General features: G+C 33.2%; 1 protein-coding gene across 2 annotated transcripts in view; it reads right to left on the bottom strand.

The window, feature by feature from the left end:
- LOC118006303 (cadherin-10) overlaps positions 1-25745 on the bottom strand; it is a 113458-nt gene that overhangs the window by 4157 nt on the left and 83556 nt on the right. For both annotated transcript variants that reach the window (XM_034998932.1, XM_034998931.1), the window contains exons 5-9: positions 22558-22745; positions 20746-20999; positions 15961-16097; positions 10425-10546; positions 5418-5526 (exon numbers count right to left, since the gene is read on the bottom strand). In XM_034998932.1, coding sequence (XP_034854823.1) covers positions 5418-5526; positions 10425-10546; positions 15961-16097; positions 20746-20999; positions 22558-22745 — 810 coding nt within the window. The remainder of the gene's footprint in view (positions 1-5417; positions 5527-10424; positions 10547-15960; positions 16098-20745; positions 21000-22557; positions 22746-25745) is intronic.

Below are 25745 nucleotides of genomic sequence, written 5' to 3' on the forward strand. Positions count from 1 at the left end.
TTCTTTCTTTCTTTCTTTCTTTCTTTCTTTCTTTCTTTCTTTCTTTCTTTCTTTCTTTCCTTCTTCCTTTTTTCTTTCTTTTTTCCTTCCTTTTTTTCTTTCTTTCAAAGATTTTATTTATTTATTTATTTATTTATTTATTTATTTATTTACTTCAGATTGAAAGAGAGAGTGTGAGCAGGGGGAGGGGCAGAGGGAGAGGAAAGAGAGAGAATCCCAAGCAGACTCCACACTGAGCACAGAGCCCAATGCAGGGCTTGATCCCACAACTCTCAGATCATGACCTGAGCTTAAATCAAGCGTAGGATGCTCAACCAACTGAGCTACCCTGGTGCCCCAGCAAGTTATTTAATGTTTCTGAACTTTGATTTCTCCCCATTGAAATGAATACAATCTATAACTCAAAGTATTGGTGGATGACTATTGATATGGATTACTTAATAAATGCACAGGCAGATGTAAGGATTTAATAAACCCAAGCATCCTACTAACTAATATATTGCTACAGATATTTTTTTTAATCTAATAACACCCAGTATCCTTAAATGGAGGTTGTGCTTTTAATAAAAAAGATTTCACCTAACCCTTATAATCAATATTTAGATTATTTCTTTTAATTTATTTATTTGACAGAAAAAGAGAGTGAGAGAGCGAGCAAGCAGGGGGAGCAGGAGAGGAAGAAGTAGGCTTCCCACTGAGCAGGGAGCCCGATGCAGGGCTTGATCCCAGGACTCTGGCGCTCAGTCGCTTAACCGACTGAGCCATCCAGGCGCCCATAATATTTTTTTAAAAATCAATATGTACTTGGATGACAATTTCCTATTCTGTTTGTCCAATGCACTTAGTCTTCTTTAGCCAATCCCATAAGCCTGTTCAAAATGCTAATGTAGGGAAGGGAGTGAGTCAGCCAATTGCTAAATCAAATAGGACAAGGAAAAAAAAAAGGTGAACATTTCTGGCAGGTATAGTGGTTGAACATAAAGCAGTAATCTCCTAAATTATTAGTAAAAAGTTATTTCTACTACATCAGTTAACTATAAAAGATAGGAAAGAAGATTAGCAAAATAGATGATGTACACAAGCAAATTTAAAAAATAAATTTAGTCCAATAATTTTTCAAATTTGACTTATCTTCCAAAAAGTATTAGGATATAATTCTTCCATTCTCTAACTTACACTAAAATAAATATTTATATGCATATGGGTATATATTTTTTCCTATTTTCTTTTTCTTAAGTTTTTATTTATATGTTAGTTAACATACAGTGTAATATTAATTTCAGGTGTAGAATTTAGTAATTCATCACTTCCATACAACATCTGGTGCCCCTCATAAGTTCACTCCTTAATCCCCATCACCTATTTTACCTGTTCACCCACCTCCCCTCTGATAACCATCAGTTTGTTCTCTGTGGTTAAAAGTTTATTTCTTGGTTATTTCTTGGTTTGCCTCTCTTTCTTTTTCCCTTTACTCCTTTGCTTTGTTTCTTGAATTCCACATATGAATGAAATCATATAGTATTTGTCTTTCTCTACCTGGCTTATTTAGCATAATACTCTGGAGCTCCACCCATGTCATTGCAAATGGCCAAGATTTCATTCTTTTTTGTGGCTAATATTCCATTTTATATATATACCACCTCTTCTTTACCCATTCATCAGTTGATGGATACTAGCGCTGTTTCCACAATTTGGCTATTGTAGATAACGCTGCTATAAACATTAGGGTGCATCCCTTTGAATTAGTATTTTTGTATTCTTTGGGTAAATACCTAGTAGTGCAATTGCTATATCGTAGGATACTTCTATTTTTAACTTTTTCAGGAACCTCCATACTGTTTTCCAGAGTGGCTACACCAACCTGCATTCCCACTAATAGTGCAATAGGGTTCCCCTTTCTCCACATCCTCAGTCAACACTCATTCATGATAAAAACCCTCAACAAGGTAGGTTTAGAGGGAACATACCTCAACATCATAAAGGCCATATATGAAAAACCCACAACTAATATCATCCTTAATGGGGAAAAACAGCACTTTTCATCTATGGTCAAGAGTAAGACAGGGATGTCCACTCTTGCCATTGTTATTTAACATAGTACTGGAAGTCTGAGCCTCAGCAATCAGACAACTAAAAGAAATAAAAGGCCTCCAAATCGGTAAGGAAGAAGTAAAATTTTCACTATTTGCAGATGACATGATACTCTATATGGATAACCCAAGAGACTCCAGCAAAAAACCACTAGAACTGATAATGGAATTTAGTAAAGTTGCAGGATACAAAATCAATGTACAGAAATCTGTTGCATTTCTATATACCAATAATGAAAAAGAAATTGAGGAATCAATTCTCAAAAATCATAAGATACCTAGGAATAAACCTAACCAAAGAGATGAAAGACCTCTACTCTGAGAAGTATAAAACACTGTTAAAAGAAATTGAAGATGACACAAAGAAATGGAAAGACACTCCATGCTCCTGGATTGGAAGAGCAAATATTGTTAAAATGTCTACAGTACCCAAAACAATCTGCACATTTAATACAATCCCTATCAAAATACCACCAGCATTTTTCCACAACTAGAACAAACAATCCTAAATTTGTATGGAACCACAAAAGACCCCAAATAGCTAAAGCAACCTTGAAAAAGCAAAGCAAATCTGGATGCATCATAATTCTGGACTTCAACTTATATTGCAAAAGCTATAGTGATCTAAACAGTATGGCACAAAAACAGACATATAGATCAATAGAACAGAATAGAAAACCCAGAAATGAACCCACAACTATATGGTCAACTAATGTTCAACAAAGCAGTAAAGAACATCCAATGGGAAAAAGACAGTCTCTTCAACAAATGGTGTTGGAAAAACTGGACAGCAAAATGCAAAAGAATGAAATTGGATTTTTTTTTTATGTCAAGCATAAAAATAAATTCAAAATGGACTAAAGACCTAAATGACCTAAATGTTAGTTAGACCCGAAACGATAAAAATCCTAGAGGAGAACATAGGCAGTAACCTCTTTGACACTGGCCATAGCAACTTCCTTTTAGATACATCTCCTGAGGCCAAGGAAACAAAAGCAAAGAAAAACTATTGGGACTTCATTAAAATTAAAAGCTTCTACACAGCGAAAAGAAACAGTCAACAAAACTAAAAGGCTGTCTAAGGAATGGGAAAAGATATTTGCAAATGATGTATCTAATAAAGGGTTAGTATCTAAAATATATAAAGAATTTATAAAACTCAACATCCAAGAAACAAATAACCCTCCAAAACAAAAACAAAAAACAAATAATCCAATTAAAAAGTTGGCAGAAGATATGAATAGACATTGTTCCAAACGAAACATACAGATGGCCAACAGATACATGAAAAGGTGCTCAATATCACTGATCATCAGGAAAATACAAATCAAAACTATAATGAGATATCACCTCACACCTGTCAGAATGACTAAAATCAACAACACAAGAAACAACAGATGTTGGTATATGGGTATATTTAGAAACTTCTTGCCTTATTCTTTTTTAACTTTTCAAAAGGCTTTAAATCTTGTCTACAATACTTTTAATATATTGAAGAATAAAACGAAGCTATACCCTAAACTAACCATTCTATTCAAATCATTTTATTAAATATTCAGAAAGTCATCATACAGTTAGACTTTTGACCTATAAGTTAGTGAAAAGCATGGGAATCTTAAGAATCAAAAGCTCCAAGTGTGGTATCACAGAAGCAGGAAATTAATTTTAAAAAATGATACCATAAAATTAACGTTTTCTAAGATGAACATGTAGAGAAACACAAGGGCATTTCCTCAAGAAGCGCAATAAGGTGATGTCTATGTCATTGGATTTTCTTTTCAAAATGCACTCAATAACAAAATAGTGAGTTTATGCACTCTGGAATAATGAGTTTTGGAATACTGAGTTTATTCCATCTGACTTTAGTGGTATTCTATATAGTGACATGTTCAAATTTATATTCATAGGGCTTCAACTCTTGCTTTGAGTAACTCATATAAGATCAGGGACTCTTCTGAATATAGGAAGATGGCACTACTTATCAAAAATTAATTAAGATTAGCCTTGAGGTGCTTACCTAGTAACTGTGAAATGCTGTGATAACACTGTTTCAAGTCTCTACTGCTTTTTAAAATTGAGACGTGGTTTGTTGGGGTCCAGTTTAACAAAAACATAAAACAAAATGCACTTAGAAAGCGGTATAATATTGTCAAATCAGTACGAAGGATGTCTAATCTAAGTTCTATATTTAGGATGCCAGATTCAGCAAATAAAATGATGGGTGTTGTTTTGCTGATAATCAGATGAAACTAGACATCTTGTATCTTATCTACCAACTCTATGAGAATTTTTCACATCGCAGTTTTTTAGATATTCAGAGGGATGGAAAAGAGACATTTCAGAAACTACGATTTAGTATACAGATGTTACCAGTGGATGCCCTCTTTTCAACTGATTTGTGCAGTTTCCTCAAACAATAATTGGGTTAATGTAAAACTATCTGTTATCTTAAACTTCTTTCTGATATTCTGAAAGCCACCTAGAGGTGATATAGCAATCTAGCTCTGCCAGTGGATATACATTGTTATGAAGGTATTATAAATATGTCAATGTAGTTATTAAATGTATTTTAAGAATAACTATATCTACACTCACTCTAAGACAAGTATGCCTTTTTTACAAAAGATCCACTGATATAATCAAACATAAATTTATTAAGGGGAAACAGCTCTAACTATACACTTTTCTTTAGAATAATTACCATATATATTTTTCAAAGAATAAAGCTGTGCAGCTTTTTCAAAATAGTAAGCATTTTCATATTTTTTCCTCTAAAATACGTTTTTGCCCTCTTTGGGAATGCAAGAAATATAATGTCAGTATCTTTTATCACAGAGACATTATAAAATTTACATATTGCACAGAAGAACAGTGTATCTTGCCCTGGCAACTGCTTTTGCACTTAAACCCCTCACAGACTAATATGGATACTTCTTCTCACCCATATTCCATGCCTTTTTGGCTTTGGTGAATCTGTTGCTGCTAAATCTCATTGAAATTTGCACAAGGGTCTCACTGAATCATTCATTTCTCTACCCAGTGTGTCTGATTATTTCCAGCCTTTCGAATGTTTTCAAGATTCAGTCTTTTCATTAGTACTCATATTGAAACTTCTCTCACATCTTTATTATTTTGCAATTTAAGAGAATGAACAGTATATCTTATTAATATATAAAGAAGCAAGAAATTAATATCTCATTAAATATCTGATGAAAACAACATTTTGTAACACAGATCAATAAATTAATACATATAGTAATTGTTCCTTTGGAGAACAGCTCTTGTTAATGTCACCTGAAATCATAATGACAGCATTCTAAAATTTACCTTCATTATCCTGTACTGTGAAGTTTGGATTGACAGCAGCTAAACTGAAGAAAAATTTCTGTCCACCTAAGGGGTCATCTTTGTCTACTGCGCTTATAGTCTGTATTAGCTGCAAAAAAGAGAAAAATGCATATTTATCAAACTTCTGAGGGTATAATCTGCTTTACAATATGTAATTTTTTAACATTCAATTTTGTCTAAATTTAAAGGCAGTTGATTTTCTTTCTTGTGCATGTATCTTTATTTTATTCCATCTTTTTTATTATTACTTTGACTTTAACAAAGTCTCTCTTTCTTTCCCTCCTTCCCTCTCTGCTTCTCTCTGTCTCTGTTCCTTTCTCTCCCTCCTTCTCAATTTCTCCTACATATTATCCATTGCTTCAAAATAATAAATGACAATATCATATTCTTTGCAGTCTTATTAATTTAGATACAGCATTTGACATGAATAGGTTATTTCATATATATTTAAACATTGATCTAGAAAAGTTTATCTAATGGAGGAAAAATTTAGAAAACTATTGTGATTATGGCTTTCCTCTTTATCAAAAGTGAAAACTATTCGAAGAATGGACAGATTTTATAGATAATACTATGCAAAACTTTTTAAAGGAAAGACTTGAGGATTATTATCTACTTTAATAGTAATGGTTCACTTTACTTGCATTGTCAATAAAATTAATTTTTTTAATTCACTATATGTATACCATGGGAAATGGTTATTTTATAAAGATCATCTCTGATTTATTTTAGGGTAAGAGACAATATAAGAAGCTATCTGGGAACAAAGCATAAAATGTAACACCTTTTACTATAATCAGATCACTTCTTTGAACATACATGATCAATATTATACAAATATATATGAAACATACGGCTATGTACTTTTTTGCATATATATCTAATTTGTCCTTAGCTTATATGTATAACAACATTTTATATAAATTTTTGCATATCTTAATATTGCAAGAGAGCTTCAGAAGTTGTTCAATTTATATACCTATATAAATGGCCAAATTTATGCTTAACTAAAAGGAATATGCTTTACTGCTTTGATTTATTTAACAGGGTGTGGATATTTGATGAAAATATTTGTTACTGATGTTTTGTTGATATGAAAAGAGATTTCAAGTTTAAAATATTGCATAATTATAAAAAATTAAGGAGTTATTTTAACTCTTCTGTATTCAATTAGTTTTCTTTTAAATTACCTTATAAAAATAAAAATGTGACAAATTTTAGCTACTCCCTATTTAATTACAACTTTAACCACTTATTTCAAAATAATACAAGAAATATAATTGGATCAAACAAAGATAAATGTTTATCCTCTAGGAATAAGCAGCCCAAAAAATCATTTAAACTTTGAATAATCTTAAAGTATATTTTAAAATGTAACATAACTATTTAATGAAATTTTAGAGGTAATTTAAGATTAAATAGAAAGCAAGGATTTATTGCTAATGGCTTACCCATCCAATACAAAACCAAAAATGGTGCATATGTGAAGGAATTAAAGAGAAAAATGTATAAAAAGTGTTTGCTAATGCCCTTTAAGAGGTATCAATTCAGTTACAAAATCATTCTTGACTGACTTGTTTGTCAAGCAGTCTAAAAGATTTTTATTTTTAAATAGTGATTTATAAGAATAAATTGAAGGGAAAATGACAAATGAAACATCAAGAAGGGCAGAAGACTTAATAAAACTTCTATGTTTATATATATATATCATTAAGATTAATATGTCAGTATATATATAGATAAAAATGAAAGAAATTTAAAAGTAGAGCTAATGGTCTTTTAAAAAATATAATGTCTCAAAATAAATATGCATTTTCAACTGTGATTACAAATTACAATTTCAGTTTATTTTTATGAACCAAAATAATACATTTCAGAGAACAAAATGGCCACATCTTTGCATATATCTATAAGAAGTTATAATGGTTTACACAAAAATTCTTAATTAAAATGTTATTTGAATAAAAGATTATAGCATTGTTGGTTTCAAAATTAGTGATTCACTGATATATTTTCTTTAAGTGTTATAAAAGAAATAAACCCTGCATTGTTCAAGAATCAAGTGTATTTTGTTTTGGTATATGTTTGTTTATTTGTTTTGGTATATATACCACATACATATGGGTATGTACATATATACATATGTACATATACCATATACATATAAGTATGTGTTAAAATAGAAATCAGAAGTTGGCAACATGAAGGAGATAAAACCACCTCCCTGGTCTCTCTATATAAGCACTCGCTATTTTATTCCTACTGGACACAAGTTCATTTTGACTCATTTCCAATAAAATAAGTTGTCACAATTATGGAGGAAAAAAAAAAAACACACTGGTGATGTCCAGTATTCATTTTGAGCATATGAAGAATAGACCCAGATAAGTCATTTATATTTTATCTTCTTAGCTGTTATATAATTGGTTCATATTTTTACTAGGCTGTTCTAAAATAATCTCAAATCAACTTGAGGGCTTTTTCAGTGATGTTACCATGATGGCATGTGGGATGACAAATGGATTTTGAGATATTTAAGTGAGAAAACTGGTCACTAAGTTTTAATGCTTTAGGTTTTGCAGTGGGAAGAGTAGCAGTTAGGTAAGTAACTCCACATTGTTCCATGGAAATATGTAAAGGGATATTTGGGGTCTGACAAAGGCCTAGAGCTTAGATACTATCTTCAGGTAAATACAAGCAGCAGTCCTCCCTGGGGAGATTCTCTGGGAAATCTGTGAGACTGAAATACTATTTCCTTCCCATAAAGATTTAAAATTATTAAAATATGCTTTATTGACTGAAGGAGTGAGGCATGCATGATGGAAAATGAAAGAAAAATGAAACAGCCAGTCTTCTCTCCTCTCCTTTCCCAAGGGACTCTTTCTGAGGTGGAAAAGATGGGGAGTAAGGTAGCCTAGTTCAGGCACAAGAGGTGACTATTAATTTACATCAATTTTAAGTTGCATCTTTTCCAAGGAGGAAAGTCTTCTAACTTTAGAGAAGGGAAGAGGCAGAAAAGGAAGAGGGGGTGGCAATTAACTTTATCTGTCCTCTCATTTTGTCCATACAAATAGATGGAATCATTTCCTATGTCCTTGTTCGAAGTGCTACTTTATTTATTTATTTATTTATTTATTTATTTATTTATTTATTTATTTATTTTATTATGTTCAGTGCTGTTTTAAAACAGTACTTAATTCAGAGGAGAATTGCGTGGCTTGAAATACTCTATAAATTAAAAAAAAAAAAAAAAAGAAATACTCTATAAATAACTAAATTACACCCAGAAGTCCTAACAAGCTCCTACTTTCCTAGAAGGAGGGGAGACAAGAGTTAACAAATAAATCTCAAGGAAGGTTCAGTGAAGGACTTTTCCAAATAACCACCTTGGTTTTGCCTGCTGGGCTGCTGTAATCTAGAATTCCATCACTGAGTACGTAACAGTTTAGTTTAAGCGACCATTTATCAGCCAAGAGACCAAAATGACATTTAACAAACTGATCTTATTAAAAATAGCTACTATGGGAGGCTATTGCACATTCAGCCAATTAGACAAAAATTACTAATCATGTTGTTCCTATCAAGTTTGTCAAAAGGCTACTTTTTAAATTAAAATTGTCTTTGATTTTATTATTTTCCTGCAATATGCCAACTGGTTTTTAAAATCCAAAAAATATAAAGTTACTGAACCAGATTTAGTTTAGTTTCTTTTTTTTAAAGAGGCATAAGGAAAAAAAAAAAAACACAATCCCTTATTTGGTATATTGTGAATACATTTGGAAATCAGTATTTAAAATGACTCAAATGCTCTGAAAAGATACCTCTTGAAAATCAAATAGAATAACCATAGAGGAAGCTATGCATGCGGCAGTTGTAAAGCGGGTAATTTATCTCTTAGAGAAAAGGCTTCAACTTATATCATGCTGAGCCTGCCAAGCAGAGGACTATTTGGAATGGTATTTTCAGGGCAAACAAGGTTTCGTGACGAAGTAGGTCGGAAGTTGCTTTGTCATTTAAATATTCCAAATTAAACATTTCCATAACATTTTCAAATAAAAAAAAATGAATCCAATTGCAGCAATTTCTCCATTTCAAACAATAGACAGGCTATTGAATTCCTGTTAGAATCTTCAGAAGGAAGAATTTGTGTTATCCCACAATGTAATTTGCATAAAAATGTAACAACGACATTGATGTTTATAAAGAGCATCAAATGATGTCAAAACACAATGCGGTTTTGTGATGGCTACTCTTTCTTTAATAAAACACATTTGATTCCCAATTATTATTTATAACATGCAGCTTCTTTCTGTGCAGATAGCACTCAAACCAATTACGAGCATTTCTTTCAGCCACATACACTGGAGCTTTTCAAACAACAAAATGAGTCCACTGAGGAAAAGACTTAAAGAGTTATAAACAAAGCTGATGTAGGAAGAATGTTTTAAAGGACAAAACCTAAGTCATTAAGCACTCTAAGTGTTGCTATAATGATGAAATAGAAGTATAAATTTAAGGAGTGAATCCTGTGGTCCTGCTTTGAAATCATTTGCATACATTGGAATATTGATGCACTCTTTCACTGATCCATTGAATCTGTTGCCCTGTTTCTCCTAACTTCCATCTCCCATCTCTTCTAGCAGGTATCAATATTTACCTAGAGAAACAGCAGAGGTTTGTTTTCCCCCCGCCCCGGTTTTGTTTGTGAAAATTTAAAAAGTGAAAGTTATTTCTTCTTACGCCTTAATTGTTGTGGCAACAATAAAATCTTATATTTTCATTAGAACTTCACAAAAGAAATGTGAGACATGCTACAGTGTCATTTAGAACCCTAAAAATATCAGCCTTTTTTTTTTTTAATTATATGACTGGGACTTACATGAGCATTTTTATCCCTGTTTACTTGTTCTTCTTAAGATTGGGAAAATAAATCATTTAACAAGCTGTTAAAATTTTCCAAAGGTTTTAAGTCCTATGGGTGCTCACCTGCCCTGGTCTCGCGTTTTCACATACAAAAGTATCATAGAACACAGCAAATTGTGGGGCATTGTCGTTAACATCCAAAATCCTCACAAAAACAGCCACGCGAGTCATCTCTTTGGGATTGTCTAGAAAAGGCAAAGGAAAAATTTGTTTAGGAAGACACATTTGTGCACCAGATTTCATTTATATAAGCATCTTGTGGATATTAAGTGCTCACATAAAAATAAGCATCGCGTTCAAACTGCCAACATAATGAGCAAATACAATAAAGAAAATTACTACAGAGTCTAATTAAGTAGTTATAAATTCAGTTATTATTGGCCTCCAGAGAACTACTATTATTTTGGAAAATCTTCTTAAAATAAGAGCACAATCCAGTGTAATTGAGTTCATATTGTATTTGCGTCCTTGGTCCAAATATGTAAAATAAGAACAAATATTTATTAAATCTTTGTCATGCAGTATTATATTAAGCTTTACTGAGTTTTTGGATGAAGAAATAATTTTAAATAAACTATTAACTTGCCCATGGTCATTAACTCCTAAGTGGTAGTTGTTATATTACAACTTACCCTCCTGACTATTTTAATAGCGAAAATGTGTTCCAATAGCTACTCCGAACTCCCCTTTTGGAAATTTTAATATATAGCTACTAGTTTTACAAGTTGGGTGGAAATTTACAGGAAAATATAAGCACTTGAATGTTTCATTAATTGTCACTGGTACCATTTCAACAATCCAGGCTCAATTTTGTATAACAAAATTAGCTCAATAGTAACATATAGTATAATAATTATGATTTTTTTGCTACAAATTCTAAAATCAAGAGCATCAAAGTTTTCACATAAAAATATGCATTAAAAATTGTCTTGATTTGTAAGTGGAATTTTAAAATATGAATGTCTATTTAGCTTAGCCTTGGGTAACACCCTTGTATTAGTCAAAATTGCATTTTCTCACAAATGGGCCTTTCTAGGCACTAGTATTGGTATCTGAGAGTGTTTTGACATCTTTAATTCAGTTGATATTTATCAACCTTTGTGATATCAAAATCTTAGTCTTTGGTAGTTCAACTTCTGTGTGGACTTCAGGAAAGTCAAACTGAAGATCAATAGAAAAGGGAAAAGGAGGTAATTAGCTAAAAACAAAGCAAAATAAAACAAATAACAGATGAAGTGAGGGGCAATAGCAATCTTATTAAATGGCCTCTACTAACATGGGTTATGGATCATACTATTTGTCTTTGTGAAATGTATCTGACTTTCTAATTTTATCTATATAATTTTCAAATACAAGGGTAAAAAATATCGCCATGTACAGATAGGGAGGATATTATTATGCAAAATAATTTATTTCTCCTCCTTTCTCTCCAGGTAATTATAATGTTACTAAAATAATGGAGTCAGCACTTTTAAAAATAATATGGAAGAACTGATTACTCAGCAGGGACGTTTACAAGGTTGAGTCGTATGAAGGAAGGCAGATAGAATTCTAAATCCATGCGAAGAGTATTTATCTGCCTTCTTTTTTTCAAGAGAAACTTTGAAAGGCATCCTCTCTTTAACACTCCTTTCCAGTCTTACTCAGTCTTTTTCACCCATGTGCCTTCCATTCTCAGGTTCTGATTTCCCATTTGCTAATGCATTGCTGCCTATTGTTCACTTCTTCCTATGTCAGGTGGTTGTAGAGTCCAGACCCTGGAATAGAACAGAGCTGCTTGGATTCCCAGATTCGCCATTCACTCATTGTGTGCCTTCGGCCCATTTACTCCATCTCTCTAATGCCTTAATTTACCCAATAGAAATCAAAATAGAACTTCTAATCTATGGAGTTATTTGAAAAATTAGGTCAGTTAATGCATGAGAGCTATCAAAAGCTATTATCAAAGTATTAGTTTGTTGGTAAGCACTCAATACATGTCAACTATTAAGATCATCTTTATTATCACCGTGATACCTTTTTTCATTTTCTTACATTACTTGACAGCTTATGCTATGTTGCTCCACACAAAGCTCTCACACAATAAAAAAAAATATATATATATATATATTAACTAGTTTCCCTACAGTTCATACAGGTCTGAAGAGGACTACATTTGGGGAGCAGTGGAGAAAGGAGAAAAAAAAAATCTATCCCACTCTTTTCCTACCTCCCCTAGTCCTAAACCATTTGCAAGTAGCCAGAGTTCACCTACAAAGGGTTCACCTACAAATGAATCCACAACTTACCTAGAGCTACGCATTGCTATGGGTATGAATGGGAAGGTATGATTCTTCCATATTTTCTAGCAAGAGCTTTTCATCTAATATAGTTAGTGGACATAGCAAAATATTTTCTTTCAATAGTCTTGACATAAATATAACTCTTGTTGGAAGTCAAGAGAGGTAGAACAATATCAGAGCAATATCAGATCTAAAATACTGCACTGTCAGTCCGTTCCCTGACACAAAATGAAGATTCTCAGCTTCTTTACAGATGGCTCAAAAAGTCTTCAAATCAAAAGCTAAATCCACAAGGATAAATGTGTTTGTATAACATCAGGCCTAGAGTCAACTATTCAAACAACAGTGCCTACATTAATCTTTTTACTGGTAGATGTCGCAGCTCATGTACAAGTAAAAACATAAAGCATTCCAAGAAGCATCATATGGAATGGTAGTTGGCATATTTACCACCTGATTCTCAGAGTCATCCAGGCACAATCGTCTATAGCAAGAATGTATCAGCAATAAAGGATCTTATAATGTGAAAGCATTCCGATGTATTCACAGTCTTTTCCATATCCAAGAAAAGGAAAGCTTAAATGGTTTTCTAGAAATCCTAGCCTTTAGAAAGATGTATCTTTTCTACCTGCTTAGGGCAAGAATTTCCACTCTCAAGGACTAAGTATAGATAATGGAGTTCTTTGGTCATAAGCTTTGCTCTACTGTTCTCAGACTGTATTGCAATGATTACAGTAAAGTTTTCAGATGTGGTGAGAGGAACTCATTAGTTTCTACAATGGATTTCTAAGACCCAATTATGACCTTCATTTTAGATTTTTTATTTTCCAAATGGCATTTAAAAAATATTTTTGAAGAAGAAAAAGAGAGGTTATTTCATGGTATAATGCACTAAATAATTACCTGAGGTAGTACTTGCCATATGATGTGATATACTGCTGTGGAATGTAGAATTAAACTGTTAGAGGCAGGGCTTGAAAACACATTTGTAAGAAGTACATTTAAACGTCGTTCTGCCCTGCTTAGGGCTTGGTGTAATGCACACTTATCACAAACCCAGTGCTTAAAATCTAGTAAAAACAATTTCCTATATGCTGTTTCCCTCTCTCCCTTATCCATTTAATACCCAGGCCAGCATAATGGGCCTCTGACTGCTTGTGGCTTGGCAGGTAGGCATTTCCAGCAGTTACTCCATAAATTGATTTCACTTAAGGGCAAAAAATAGGTTTAGTTCTTAAAAAGAACATAATTGGCTTAGCTTTTTACAGAATTGTAATTACTTCAGCTAGCTTTAGAACTTAAATTTCTCAAAGTATCTGAAATGGAAAAGGCAATTCCTAACTCATTAGGCTTGAATTAGGATCTTGAATCAAGCAGAGAGCACAAACAACCATGATTCTGGAATGATCAGATTGGACCCTGTGAGGCACATCTAACTGTGGTGATGTGGAAACGGATAATAGAAATAGAAGCTTTCCTTAAAAGAAAAACTCAAAAAAATCTTCAGTTGGCCTTAAAAGGCACAGCCATTTATAACTCACTATGGAAAAACTGGGTCATTTGGATGGTGGAGTTAATCTGTATTTCGGAGCCAGATTTAAGGAGAAAGCTAAGTCTACTATTTTATCCTGAAGTTTTGAATTCATTGTTAATGATCCATCCAGCCTCATTCCATCCTTCTGAGACTTTTGGCGATTTGGCCCCATTGCTCTGCCTTCCAAATCCTGAAATGGTCACTTCAAATGATTTGACCCTGATAGGTGTTTGTGGATTCAGCTTCGTATTTTAGGTCTGGGATTTATAGGCTTAGTTTTTCACCATGATTCAGTCCCTAATTAATGCTTCTTTTAAAAATAGAGTTGCTTTACCCAGTAAATCACAGTACAGAAATTAGAGACCATGAACACGTTTGCATGAGTGGACAAAGGGGCTTCATAGGCATGTGTAATTGTACCGGGCCTCACTCTAAGAAGGGCCCCATGCTTATTTTAAGGCTCTACTGTTGCCACGTTAAATGTCTTAATCATTTTTTTTTTTAAAGATTTTCTTTATTTATTTGACAGAGAGAGAAAGACACAGCGAGAGGGGGAACACAAGCATGGGGAGTGGGAGAGGGAGAAGCAGGCTTCCCGCTGAGCAGGGAGCCCGATGTGGGGCTCGATCCCAGGACTCTGGGATCATGACCTGAGCCGAAGGCAGACGCTTAACGACTGAGCCACCCAGGCGCCCCGTCTTAATCATTTTTTAACAAGAGGTCTGACGTTTTATTTTATAATGGGCTCCACAAATTACGTCGCAAGTCCTGTGAATGGGCAAGAAACTTTGCAATTAGAGACAGATATGATTTTGAATACTGGCTTTGCCTGTTATTACTTATATGAAATTTTGTAAATTAGATGTAGAATTAAGTACTGGATCTAGAAACAGAATGACTAGTTTTAAATCTCAGTTTTACTAATTCTGGCATTGTGACTTCGGGCAAGTTACCAAAACCTCTGGAGCCTTAGTTCCTTCTCTGTTAAATAAGGTCAATAAAAATATTACTAGAAGAAAATTAATATAAAATTCTTAGGATAATACCTGGCATAGAGTGCTTAATGTTAACTATTATTACAATACCTTGGTTTCCTCATCTGTAAAAAGGAAGAAATGATACCTACATACATGTTTGTTGTTAAATGGTGTGCACCCACCATTTAGCATAGATTTTAAATTATAGTGTCCATGTAATAAATCTAATGCATTTATTTTTCCCCAAAAGAGGATATCTTTAGTGCCCAATTCTAGATAATTTTTATTAGTCAATATTAAATGTTGATTTGGGATACCTATAACTATCCCTCAGTATATATAGAAACCATTGAAAAGAGGGCGCCTGGGTGGCTCAGTTGGTTAAGCGACTGCCTTCGGCTCAGGTCATGATCCTGGAGTCCCTGGATCGAGTCCCGCATCGGGCTCCCTGCTCGGCAGGGAGTCTGCTTCTCCCTCTCCCACTCCCTGTTTGTGTTCCCTCTCTCGCTGTGTCTTTCTCTGTCAAATAAATAAATAAAATCTTAAAAAAAAAAAAAAAAGAAACCATTGAAAAGAATTATAGGTGTTGAAAAGCCTTTTTTTTTTTTGCTTGAAATCAATGCTTTATTCTTTTTCTTCAAGATTTTATTTAAATTCAAGTTAGTTAATATATATTGTAGTATTAGTTTGAAGACTTTTAAAAACAGATTAAAATTACAATTCATGTGTATAATGAGAATAAATTATTTTAATATGAAATAAAACCTAATATATGTTAAATATTATATACATAAAATTCATCTTACTGATTTCAGCAGCTATAACAGTAAGATTGTGCCATTGAGATAGTTCACGGTCAAGTGGCTTTGATGTATAAAGGGATCCATTTCCAGAATGTATGTTAAAAATCCTGTCAAGGTCAGTATGGCGATCCAAGGAAAATCTGAACATAGAAAGCAAAGAAAAATACATGGAAATATTATTGGTTTGTAGGAGAAAATGGTGTAATGCAAACACACACACACACACACAGTAACATGTAATAATTTTGTAAGAGTACTTATTACTGATGTAGAATGAAAACTGTTTCATTGATTTATCACGCACACATGCACACACACATCAGGAACTGCCCCCCCACACACACACCCGCCATCTCTACCTTCCTCCTCTTCCCAAGGCATGAGCTGGTACTTTGTTCAGCACTCAAAATGATGGCCTTCTGAATATTTGTTTTATTAAATCACTATCTATTGCCATATCAACTGACTGGGAAGTATTTTTTTGTTCCACAAAGTAGTTGGCATTACAGATGGTTGCATTACCAACTGACCTTACCTGGGAGTTGAAAATTCTGTTAAGGAATTACTGTAAGGATCAAATGCAAAAAAGCATTCCCAGAAGCAAAGTCTTTTTCATAGTGATGAAATTGGAGCCAACATTAGTTTCAACAGACGAGTAGGTTATCAATCTATGATGATGTTTAGTAACTTCATGGTATAATACCCATGTAGCTTCAGTTTTTAACCATATGTATCATTAAAAAAAATGTATACATTTTAACTAAAGATGTTTTAAAAACAGAAAATTTGGGGTAGGAGTTTTCACACATTTTTACCAAGTAAAGCCTCAGAAAACAAATAAAAAATAACAAAAAATAAAGTCTTAGCATATGTGTAAGAAACCAACTATGCTGCGAATTGATTAAAGACATTGTGCTGAGTGTCATTCAAAAGCCTAACACCAGGTTTGTCAATCAGATTGTTATAGTTGGGACAAATCCCATTATTTGGGAGATTGTCAGGCAAGGTTTAAGATAGTTATATCCCTCATCAGTTCCTGCCACTTCACAATCCTAGTGGCTTACAAATGCTGTATAGTCCTTCAGTTAGCAAGCATAATCCTCAAGTTATATTTAATGCTCCATATTAAAAAAATAAACAAAGCAAAACAAAGATGACAAATCCAGGAGTAGCATTCAGTAACGGCATATCTTTTCCTAAGCCACAACTGTCACTTATTTTTAGGAAAACTTTATGAAATGCTATTTTTAAATTGTAGTTTGTGAGTCATAATAAAAAATAATTTTTAAAGTGCCATAAAACTCTTCTCTTTTAATGTTCCAAACCTGTATGATATTTCCAAAAATCAATTGAAACTTACAGTCCTTATTCTGGGTTTTGAATAAATTGCATTAGAAGAACAACTTAAGCCATCAATACAGCTAATGTGATTTTACTTTGGAGGACTGCTTATTTGGGGTTTTTATTTTAAATCAGTTCTAACTGGAACAGACCAGTATTTAACAAATCTCCTTAATAAGCTCTAGCCCTCTCTATTAATACGATATGAATTCAGTTTTGCATTCAAACTGCATGTCTTACCATTCACACATAAGTTTGCAAAACACTGAATCTCTATATCTGGAATAATTCACAAATTCTCTCTCAAGTTGACAAAATTATTTTACTACTGAAAGACTCAACATAAATTTACCTCCTCTTTTGAGTGTTTCATGATTACCTAAAGTAGAAGCTTATTTGTCTCCTTCTGTCCCAAAGTATCTTTTACCACTCATCTCTAAATGTAGTATCATAATGTATCATTTACCACATTGTATTAGGAATTCAACATCAAAATGTGAGTTACATTTCAAACAGAAAATCAAACATGAAAAAACCAAGCATCATTCTTGAAGTATAGTAAGCACTCAATGAATATTATTTCTCATACTGAATCTTCTTCCCTAACAGACTGAGAACTTCTTGAGAAATATGTTAATATCTGATATGGTGATGCACAAATATTTATTAAATGAAAAAAAGAATAACTGAATTCTTTGGTATTTTGGCAAATAAGTTTTCTTATTTCTATAGAAATATGACGTGAAGTTGCAATATGTAAATCAATATAAAGCATTATTGTCCTTGCCAAATCATTTTATGTGTGTTTTGTCTTATTTCTTATAATTTAGTTTAAAAACTAATGTCAAAATTTAGAGGATTATGCAAAATTATCTTTTTTTTTTTTTAAAGATTTATTTATTTATTTGAGAGAGCGAGAATGAGAGAGAGAGAGAGTACATGAGAGGGGGGAGGGTCAGAGGGAGAAGCAGGCTCCTCGCTGAGCAGGGAGCCCGATGTGGGACTCGATCCAGGGACTCCAGGATCATGACCTGAGCCGAAGGCAGTCGCCCAACCAACTGAGCCACCCAGGTGCCCTGAAAATTATCTTAAAGATACAGAGAGATCCTGGTTCTTTTTCAAACATGATATAATTATATTTTCTAATTCTCTATTGGCAAATTATGTGTGCTAATTTTTGTTTTCCTTTTTAAGATCATTTCCAGAACAAAGTAAATCCCTTTGATTATTGCATTAACATCCATAATATGACTTAAACAATTTATAATATGCCCAGTATTATATTATATTATATTATATTATCTATCCCATAAATACATTGCATTAGTAAAGCTATTTTATCCCTGATTATATATATATATAACATAGTTATATATATATATATATATATAAAACCTGTAGTTCTATCATTATTATTATCCAAAAATATTCAATTGCATTTTATGCATCAAGTTAGCATAAATTCAATTATATTACAACCTTTATGACATAGACTTTGTCATTAATAAGCATTAATTCTGTTACCATATAGTATAGATAAATGGATTCTTTCCTTAGACTCGCATTCTGATTAAATATTTCATTTTTGTTTCAAAATCCAGACATATTTTGACATATAATAACCATCAGTCTGTGAGAGGATGCAAAATTTATTTCTTTGTGAGGAGAATATCTTTATATAGCCACTTTATAACACCACTGGATTTAAGTTGAACTCTTTTTTTAAAAAATATTATATTTAATTTAAAAAAGACCACTTTAAAACCAGGAATACAGCACATAGCCTGTTACAGTTACTTAGGAGCTATGCCAGGAAAATGCTTGGAAAGTATTGAATGGGTAAAATTAAACATGTATATTGGTTATATAAAAGCTTCAAAGGAAAAAAAATATCTGAGCAATACAGCAATTTCAATGAAGACAAATGGACTGGGGAAGAGGCAATTATGGGGAAGTCATGCTGGCAGCTGGGAGCTGTACATGGTTACCATATATGTAACCTGTGATGCTCTATGTGAATATAAGAAAATATTTAGGCAAGTTGAAGCAACATGGATGGACCCAGAGAGTATAATGCTAAGTGAAGTAAGTCAATCAGAGAAAGATAAATACCATACGATTTCACTCATATGTGGAATTTAAGACACAAAACAAATGGACAAAAAAAGAAGAGAGAGAGAGACAAACCAAAAACAGACTCTAAACTATAGAGAACAAACAGATGGTTACCAGAGGGGAGGTGGGTGGGGAATGGGTCAAACAGGTGATTGAGATTGAAAGTACACTTATCTTGATGAGCACTGAGTAATAGATGGAACGGTTGGGTCACTATATTGTACATCGGAACCATATAACACTGTATGTTAACTACACTGGAACTAAAAGAAACATAAAAGCAAAAAAGAAAGTATTTAGATAAAACTAAATAAATCAAATGCTAATTTTAATTATATGAAATATGACTTCACTTGAAGATGTGGCAGAACCCATAGCACTTTTAACTTTAACTTGAGTTAGAGTCGCATGGCATACAAAATTAGAGATTCTCTACATTCTGCTGTTGTATTCTTGGGAATCAGAAAAAAAGTGTGCTTGGAAATTGTTAACCATCATTTAAACCCTTACTTGACTGGTCCATGTGGAACAAGGGGAAGACAAAATTAACCTGTAGAGAATAGGGAAACGAATGAAATCCAAAACACATGGTGTACTAACAGTTTAAAATGAACAGTCATTTTGATGGTCAATATTATATACAGATATCTGTATTTCTTTAAAATGATAGACCAAATGTCAGTAAAAACTTTTGAGTCTTTCTCATTTGCATGTTTATTACATCCCATATATTTTTAGGCTGCCATAAAAAAGCAAAGCAAAAAAAGAAAAAAAAATGGAAATTACTGTGATCTTTCTGGAATGTTCTAATATTTTTTTAAATATTTTTTGATACAGCCAAAACAAAAACAACAAACAAAAACCTTCCTTCTTTGATGGTAGGAGTATAGGAGAGTTTCTAAAATGTAATATAACTGCATTGTAATATTGCTGTAATTATATTCTTTTAACTGTTACATCTCTCAACTTAACATATCATTTAATAACTGAAAGCACAAATAAAGTGATTCGGTTACATTGTAAATGCACAGCTGACACATTGTCCTTTATCTGTACCCAGGTCAGAACAACAAATACCTAAAAGATAGATGATACAAGCTAGATTTTAGGCTAAAAGGCATGATTTAAACTGGACCAAATGTTGAAGCTGTGCATGCCTTGCCCCAAAACATTCAGAGACAATTTACTTTAAACACCTATGCTCCTCAAATTTATGTACAACTTATGGAAAGAGTCATATATTTTAATGTATTAAATGCTATAAATAGAATTTCATGATCTCTATATTTATTTTAATTCCCATTCTTTCATCTGAAACATAGGCATACTTACCTGATGGGGCTAGAAGTAGAATCTGGGTCCCTTGCCATCACAGTACCAATGATCGTCCCCACTTCAATATCTTCATGAACTTCAAACAGGTAAGAGGATCTGCTAAAAATAGGAGGTTCATCCACATCTTCTACAGAGATTTTTACAATTGTTGTATCTTTAAATGGTCCCAGGTAATAAAAACGTGGATCCACATGGGTATTTTCTGCTTCAACCTTCAGAGTGTAAAGTCTTCGACTCTCATAGTCAAGTGGCTGTGTAAATAAACAAATCACCAAATTAGAGTGAGGGAAATTGGATTATATGTTCCTTTCAAGTCACAGTGTGATTTTTAAGGCCTGGTTGAGTTCTGTCAGGTTGTTCAGTGTAAATGATTAAAAGTAATAAAAAATAGTAATAAAACCTTTACATATCGGAGAGGGTTCAATTTTTACTTTTTATGTATTCAATGAGTAATACTTCAGAACATAGGAAAATTAGATTTTGAATCTTGGACAAATTGGAAAGGATATTAAAACCTTTCTCATAATGTGGTGACTCGTTATAAAAAATGAGCTGGGAGACTGTGTGTTTACGTGTGCATGTGTGTGGGCTGAGGTGTTGGCGACTGCTTAATGTTTGTAAGCAAAAAATTCAGTTATCTTTTTACATTTATGTTGTGATTATTTCCATTCAGTTTAATGGCAAGGTACTACATAAACTATAAAATTTTGAAGACTAATATAAAACTTTCAACCATTGTAGGAAACATTGAAGATAAGGAAAACCTTGAGTAAAGAGAACAGACAAAAACTTTGATAGCAACTTGGTAATTAGGTTACATTATGAAACAAAAAAATGGAACTTAAACATCGATGCGTTGTAACTGTCACAAGTATAAAATCAAGCTCCTCTCCCTCACTCCTCTAAAAGGTATGTTTTGTTAACAGAAAAAGACATTGTTGATTCAGATTCCTTCAACCTTCCTTTTTTTTTTTTTTTTTTTTAATCTGATAAGCAGTAGATTTTACTTACATTACTATTACTTTCCAGGCATGAAAAACAACAAAGAAGCTGCTTCCTCCTTTGCTGGTCACTGTCCATTTAAAAACATTTGGTTGCCTACCTTGGCCTTTGCAACTGACACTCTGGAAAGTTTTGTGATTACTCAGTGTTTCAGTGGTTACTTCATGCAATAGAGTTTTTAGCACATTTCAATATGATCTAACTTTTATGGGACCTTAACTTTTACTGGACCTTAATTTTTTCTTATAATGGTGGTACTGACTCTACAATAAAAAAACTAGTTACCTTTAAACTGTATCACTGAGCACATATTAGCAGAAAAGTTTAATTTACATAGCGGAAGGGAAAATGTGAACAATTAAATTATCTTTCAAAATACGCCATCTCTTTTTATTAGCAGCTCTAATTATTGCTTCATACATCTGGATAGATGGCATGCTACTTTTTATGCCTCCAACTGGGATGATATATTGCCATTATTAGCTATTAACTGCTTTTTCTTAAGAAAACAATGTTTTTATGGGGCGGGGGGCTTTTATTCACAAGGCTCAGAAATGGAGTCACACATCTATTAATTTGCCTTTTAAATTTTGTAAGAACTCAGGTTTCACGTTTCAATCAACAAAAGCACTTGGTCAAAATGTTCAAGGAGGACTTTGGCTTTATGTTTCTCATACTTGTGCACAATATAAATCACATTTGGACTGATAGTGACATCTCCTAATGGATAATGCGTGAGGGGATAGCACATAATGAAATCTCTATTTGCTAAATGGGCAGGTGCTTATTTAAACTGATGTTGTGCACCTTTTTCACAGTTATGATGCCTTCCTGTGTGTCCTTCTCAGTTATGATGTCAAACATATCAGTCCCATCACCATCAATAATTCGGTATTCTACTTCTGCATTTTTCCCTGTGTCAGCATCCGTTGCTTTTACGCTCCCAATGGCTGTGCCAATTGGGGAAGACTCGAGAACTCGAAGGTGGATGGTGTCTGCAAAATATATAGAAGAGGGGGAGAGAGAGAGAGAGGTTTCTCAATAGAATATTCAAAGGTAAATTGTGTATGAGAAAACATTATAAATCTTAAGCTCTACATCAATGTTGACTGATTAATGAGTTGAATATACATGGTATGGATAACCCGAAATTAAGGTCTAGGAATGGAAAATGTGGCATTTGGGAGGCTTGGGTCTGTGCATATTACAAATACTGAGTACCAATCTCTAAGAGTGTTAAGAATTCTGGTTTGAAAATGAGCACATTGTCTTTTCTTGCATTTGCACAAATAACTAGAGATCAGCTTTGAGTGCAGAGAGGTACCTGTGTTTGCTTATGCAATCACAACAAATCCCAGAATGTATAGTGAATATTTATATTTAATTATTTTCCCTTTGCTGTATTTAGTTATTAACTACTCTTAGGTTATTTGAGCTAAAGGACAGAACATTACGAAATTCCATGAAATCAGCTGTAGTGGGGAGGAATCCTATTTATCTTTGTGACAGGAGAAACAAAGTATAGTCTGTAGGAGAAATACAAAGAGGCCCTTCAGAGTGCCACTGTGAAAACACTCAATTCTGACAAACTCCTCTCTATTCCACAGCAAAACAAGACTTTAGCTAAGCTCCTAGTGCACCTAGATGAGCTTTCAGTGGGAACAATCTCTACTGCTAATGAGATTTATGTTCTAGCTCCTGATCATAAACTACGTATTACTGACAGATTAATCGACCGGAAGCACACTTCTGATTATAGCCTCTTCATGCTCATAAACCCTAAGTAATTCTCCTTAAAATACTCAATAAAGCCCAGACCTCTTAGCTAATCATATTCTTGCCTGAGTATATCTTTCCCAGTGTATTTTCCTTTAGTCACTTCTATGAAAGATTTGCACCAAACTGGACTTTCCAAAGTTTTCTTGTCGAAGTTCAATTTCCTAAATCTCTCTCTCTGTTTCTCACATGACATTTCCCCTCACATAAGATTCTCCCCCCACTATCCTCTTGTAATCACAATGCAATTTACTGAATCTGAGAAAATGGCACTGTTACAGTGTTACAGTAAGTGTTTGGGGGCTATGCTCCTCAAATTTCATATATTGATGCCCGAACCCCCATTCAGTACCACAGAATGTGACTGCTTTAGGAGACAGGGTCTTTAAGAAGTAATTGAGGGACTTAAGGTAAAACGGGATCATTAGGGTGGGCTCTAATCCAATATGGCTGGTGTCCTTACAAGAAAAGGAAATCTGGACACAGGCAGAGAGTGGAGACCATGTGAGGACCCAGGGAGAAGACAGCCATCTAGAAGCCAAGCAGAGGCCTCAGAAGAAACCAACCCTGCTGATCTTGAACCTCAATCTTAGACTTTTAGCTTCCAAATCTGTGAGAAAACAAACTTCTGTTGTTTAAGCCACCCAATTATGGCAGCCCTAACAACCTAACACAGGTACCTCTATCTGCTCAGTTTGGGAAGTCGTTTCCTAGGAGACATCAGTAAGACTCGGCTTCCACTACACCCCAGGGAATCGCGAGCCTGTTCTTTTTGTTTGTTTGTTTTTACACTTTCCTCTCCATCTATTTTTGGTTACACACTATTGAGAGCAACTCTCGACTCATTCCTTGGCTACTGTCCTGTTGGCTCTCTACCTTTGCTGTTTCTTCTAGAAATCCCTGTCCCTGAATATTCAGATGGCTTTCACTCACTTTCTTCAGATGACTGCTCAGTTGTGACCTTCTCAGAAGCTTTCATCAATAGCCTTACTGAAAATAACCTTATTGAAAATACCACTCCCAGTCATTCTTCATATTACTAGCAATAGCTATTCATTATATTATTTACTTATTTATCCATATGTACCATGAAGATGTAATGTGAAACAGGAACTTTGTATTTTTCCGCCATTGTTTTCTCATTCTGTTTCTTTGAATGTAGTAGCCACCATATACTGATTTGTGTATTGGATAAATGAGAAACTTTCTAATTTGTCTACCAGCAACTATACTTAACTAAATCCAGTCAAATCTCAGATAATCTCATTATACACTGCAGCCATAGTATCTTTTTGAAAACAATGCTCTTATGGATAATTATTCAGAGCTTCAAATTTCTTTGATTGGTCCCATTATACTTAAAATAAAGCATACATAAGCTGCTTCTCCATAAATTGGCTTCTCTGTCTTGTCATCCTTTCTCTTAATTAATACTCTCTATGACACTGTTTGTTTTTTTTTTTTTAGGTTTAGGTTTTTCCAGTATGCTTTTCTTAGTTTGATTTTCCACACAACTCTTTGCCTGGCAACCTCTGACTCTTCCTTTTGAAAATATCTGTTTCACAATACTTCTATCACAGAACATCACCAACTCAACCTATTTACAGCAAGAAGATTCTCTAAAAAATTAAATTTTATAGAAGCAGCACCTTGATAAATTGATATATTATACTGTATCAGAAATAGCTTTTCTAAAATACAAAAATAATATCACTGCTCTACTGAAAGCACTTATTATTGATATTAGGATAGATTTTTAAAATTTCATTATTTACTTTATAACATCTATAAAAGTTGCTTTCTGTTAAAATCTTCAATACCACGATTATCTATTCTCAGATCTAGAGCATATGTGAAATATAGCCATAATAATGCTTTTTTTAATTAATGATTATTTAACTAGACCAAGAATATGTAATATTTAAAAATAATATGAATGATTTGATATGAAATCTGCACAATCTAGAGAATACAGATTTTTTTGAAGCGGGCATGAACCATTGAATCCCATGAACCATTTGATCAAAAATTAAATTATTAGACATGTTTGAATAAATTTTAACAAATCAACATCAACTAAATTCTCTGACCATGCTACAATTAAGGCAGAAGTTAGTATGAAAAAGATCACTCCAAAATACTCATATTCTTGAAAAGTTAAAAGAAAATTAGAAGTAATTCCTATGTAACTGATGTTTCAAATAATATACAAAAATAGA

The sequence above is a fragment of the Mirounga leonina genome, unplaced genomic scaffold (genome assembly GCF_011800145.1).
Source record: "Mirounga leonina isolate KUSES-001 unplaced genomic scaffold, KU_Mleo_1.0 Mir_95, whole genome shotgun sequence".
NCBI lineage: Eukaryota > Metazoa > Chordata > Mammalia > Carnivora > Phocidae > Mirounga > Mirounga leonina.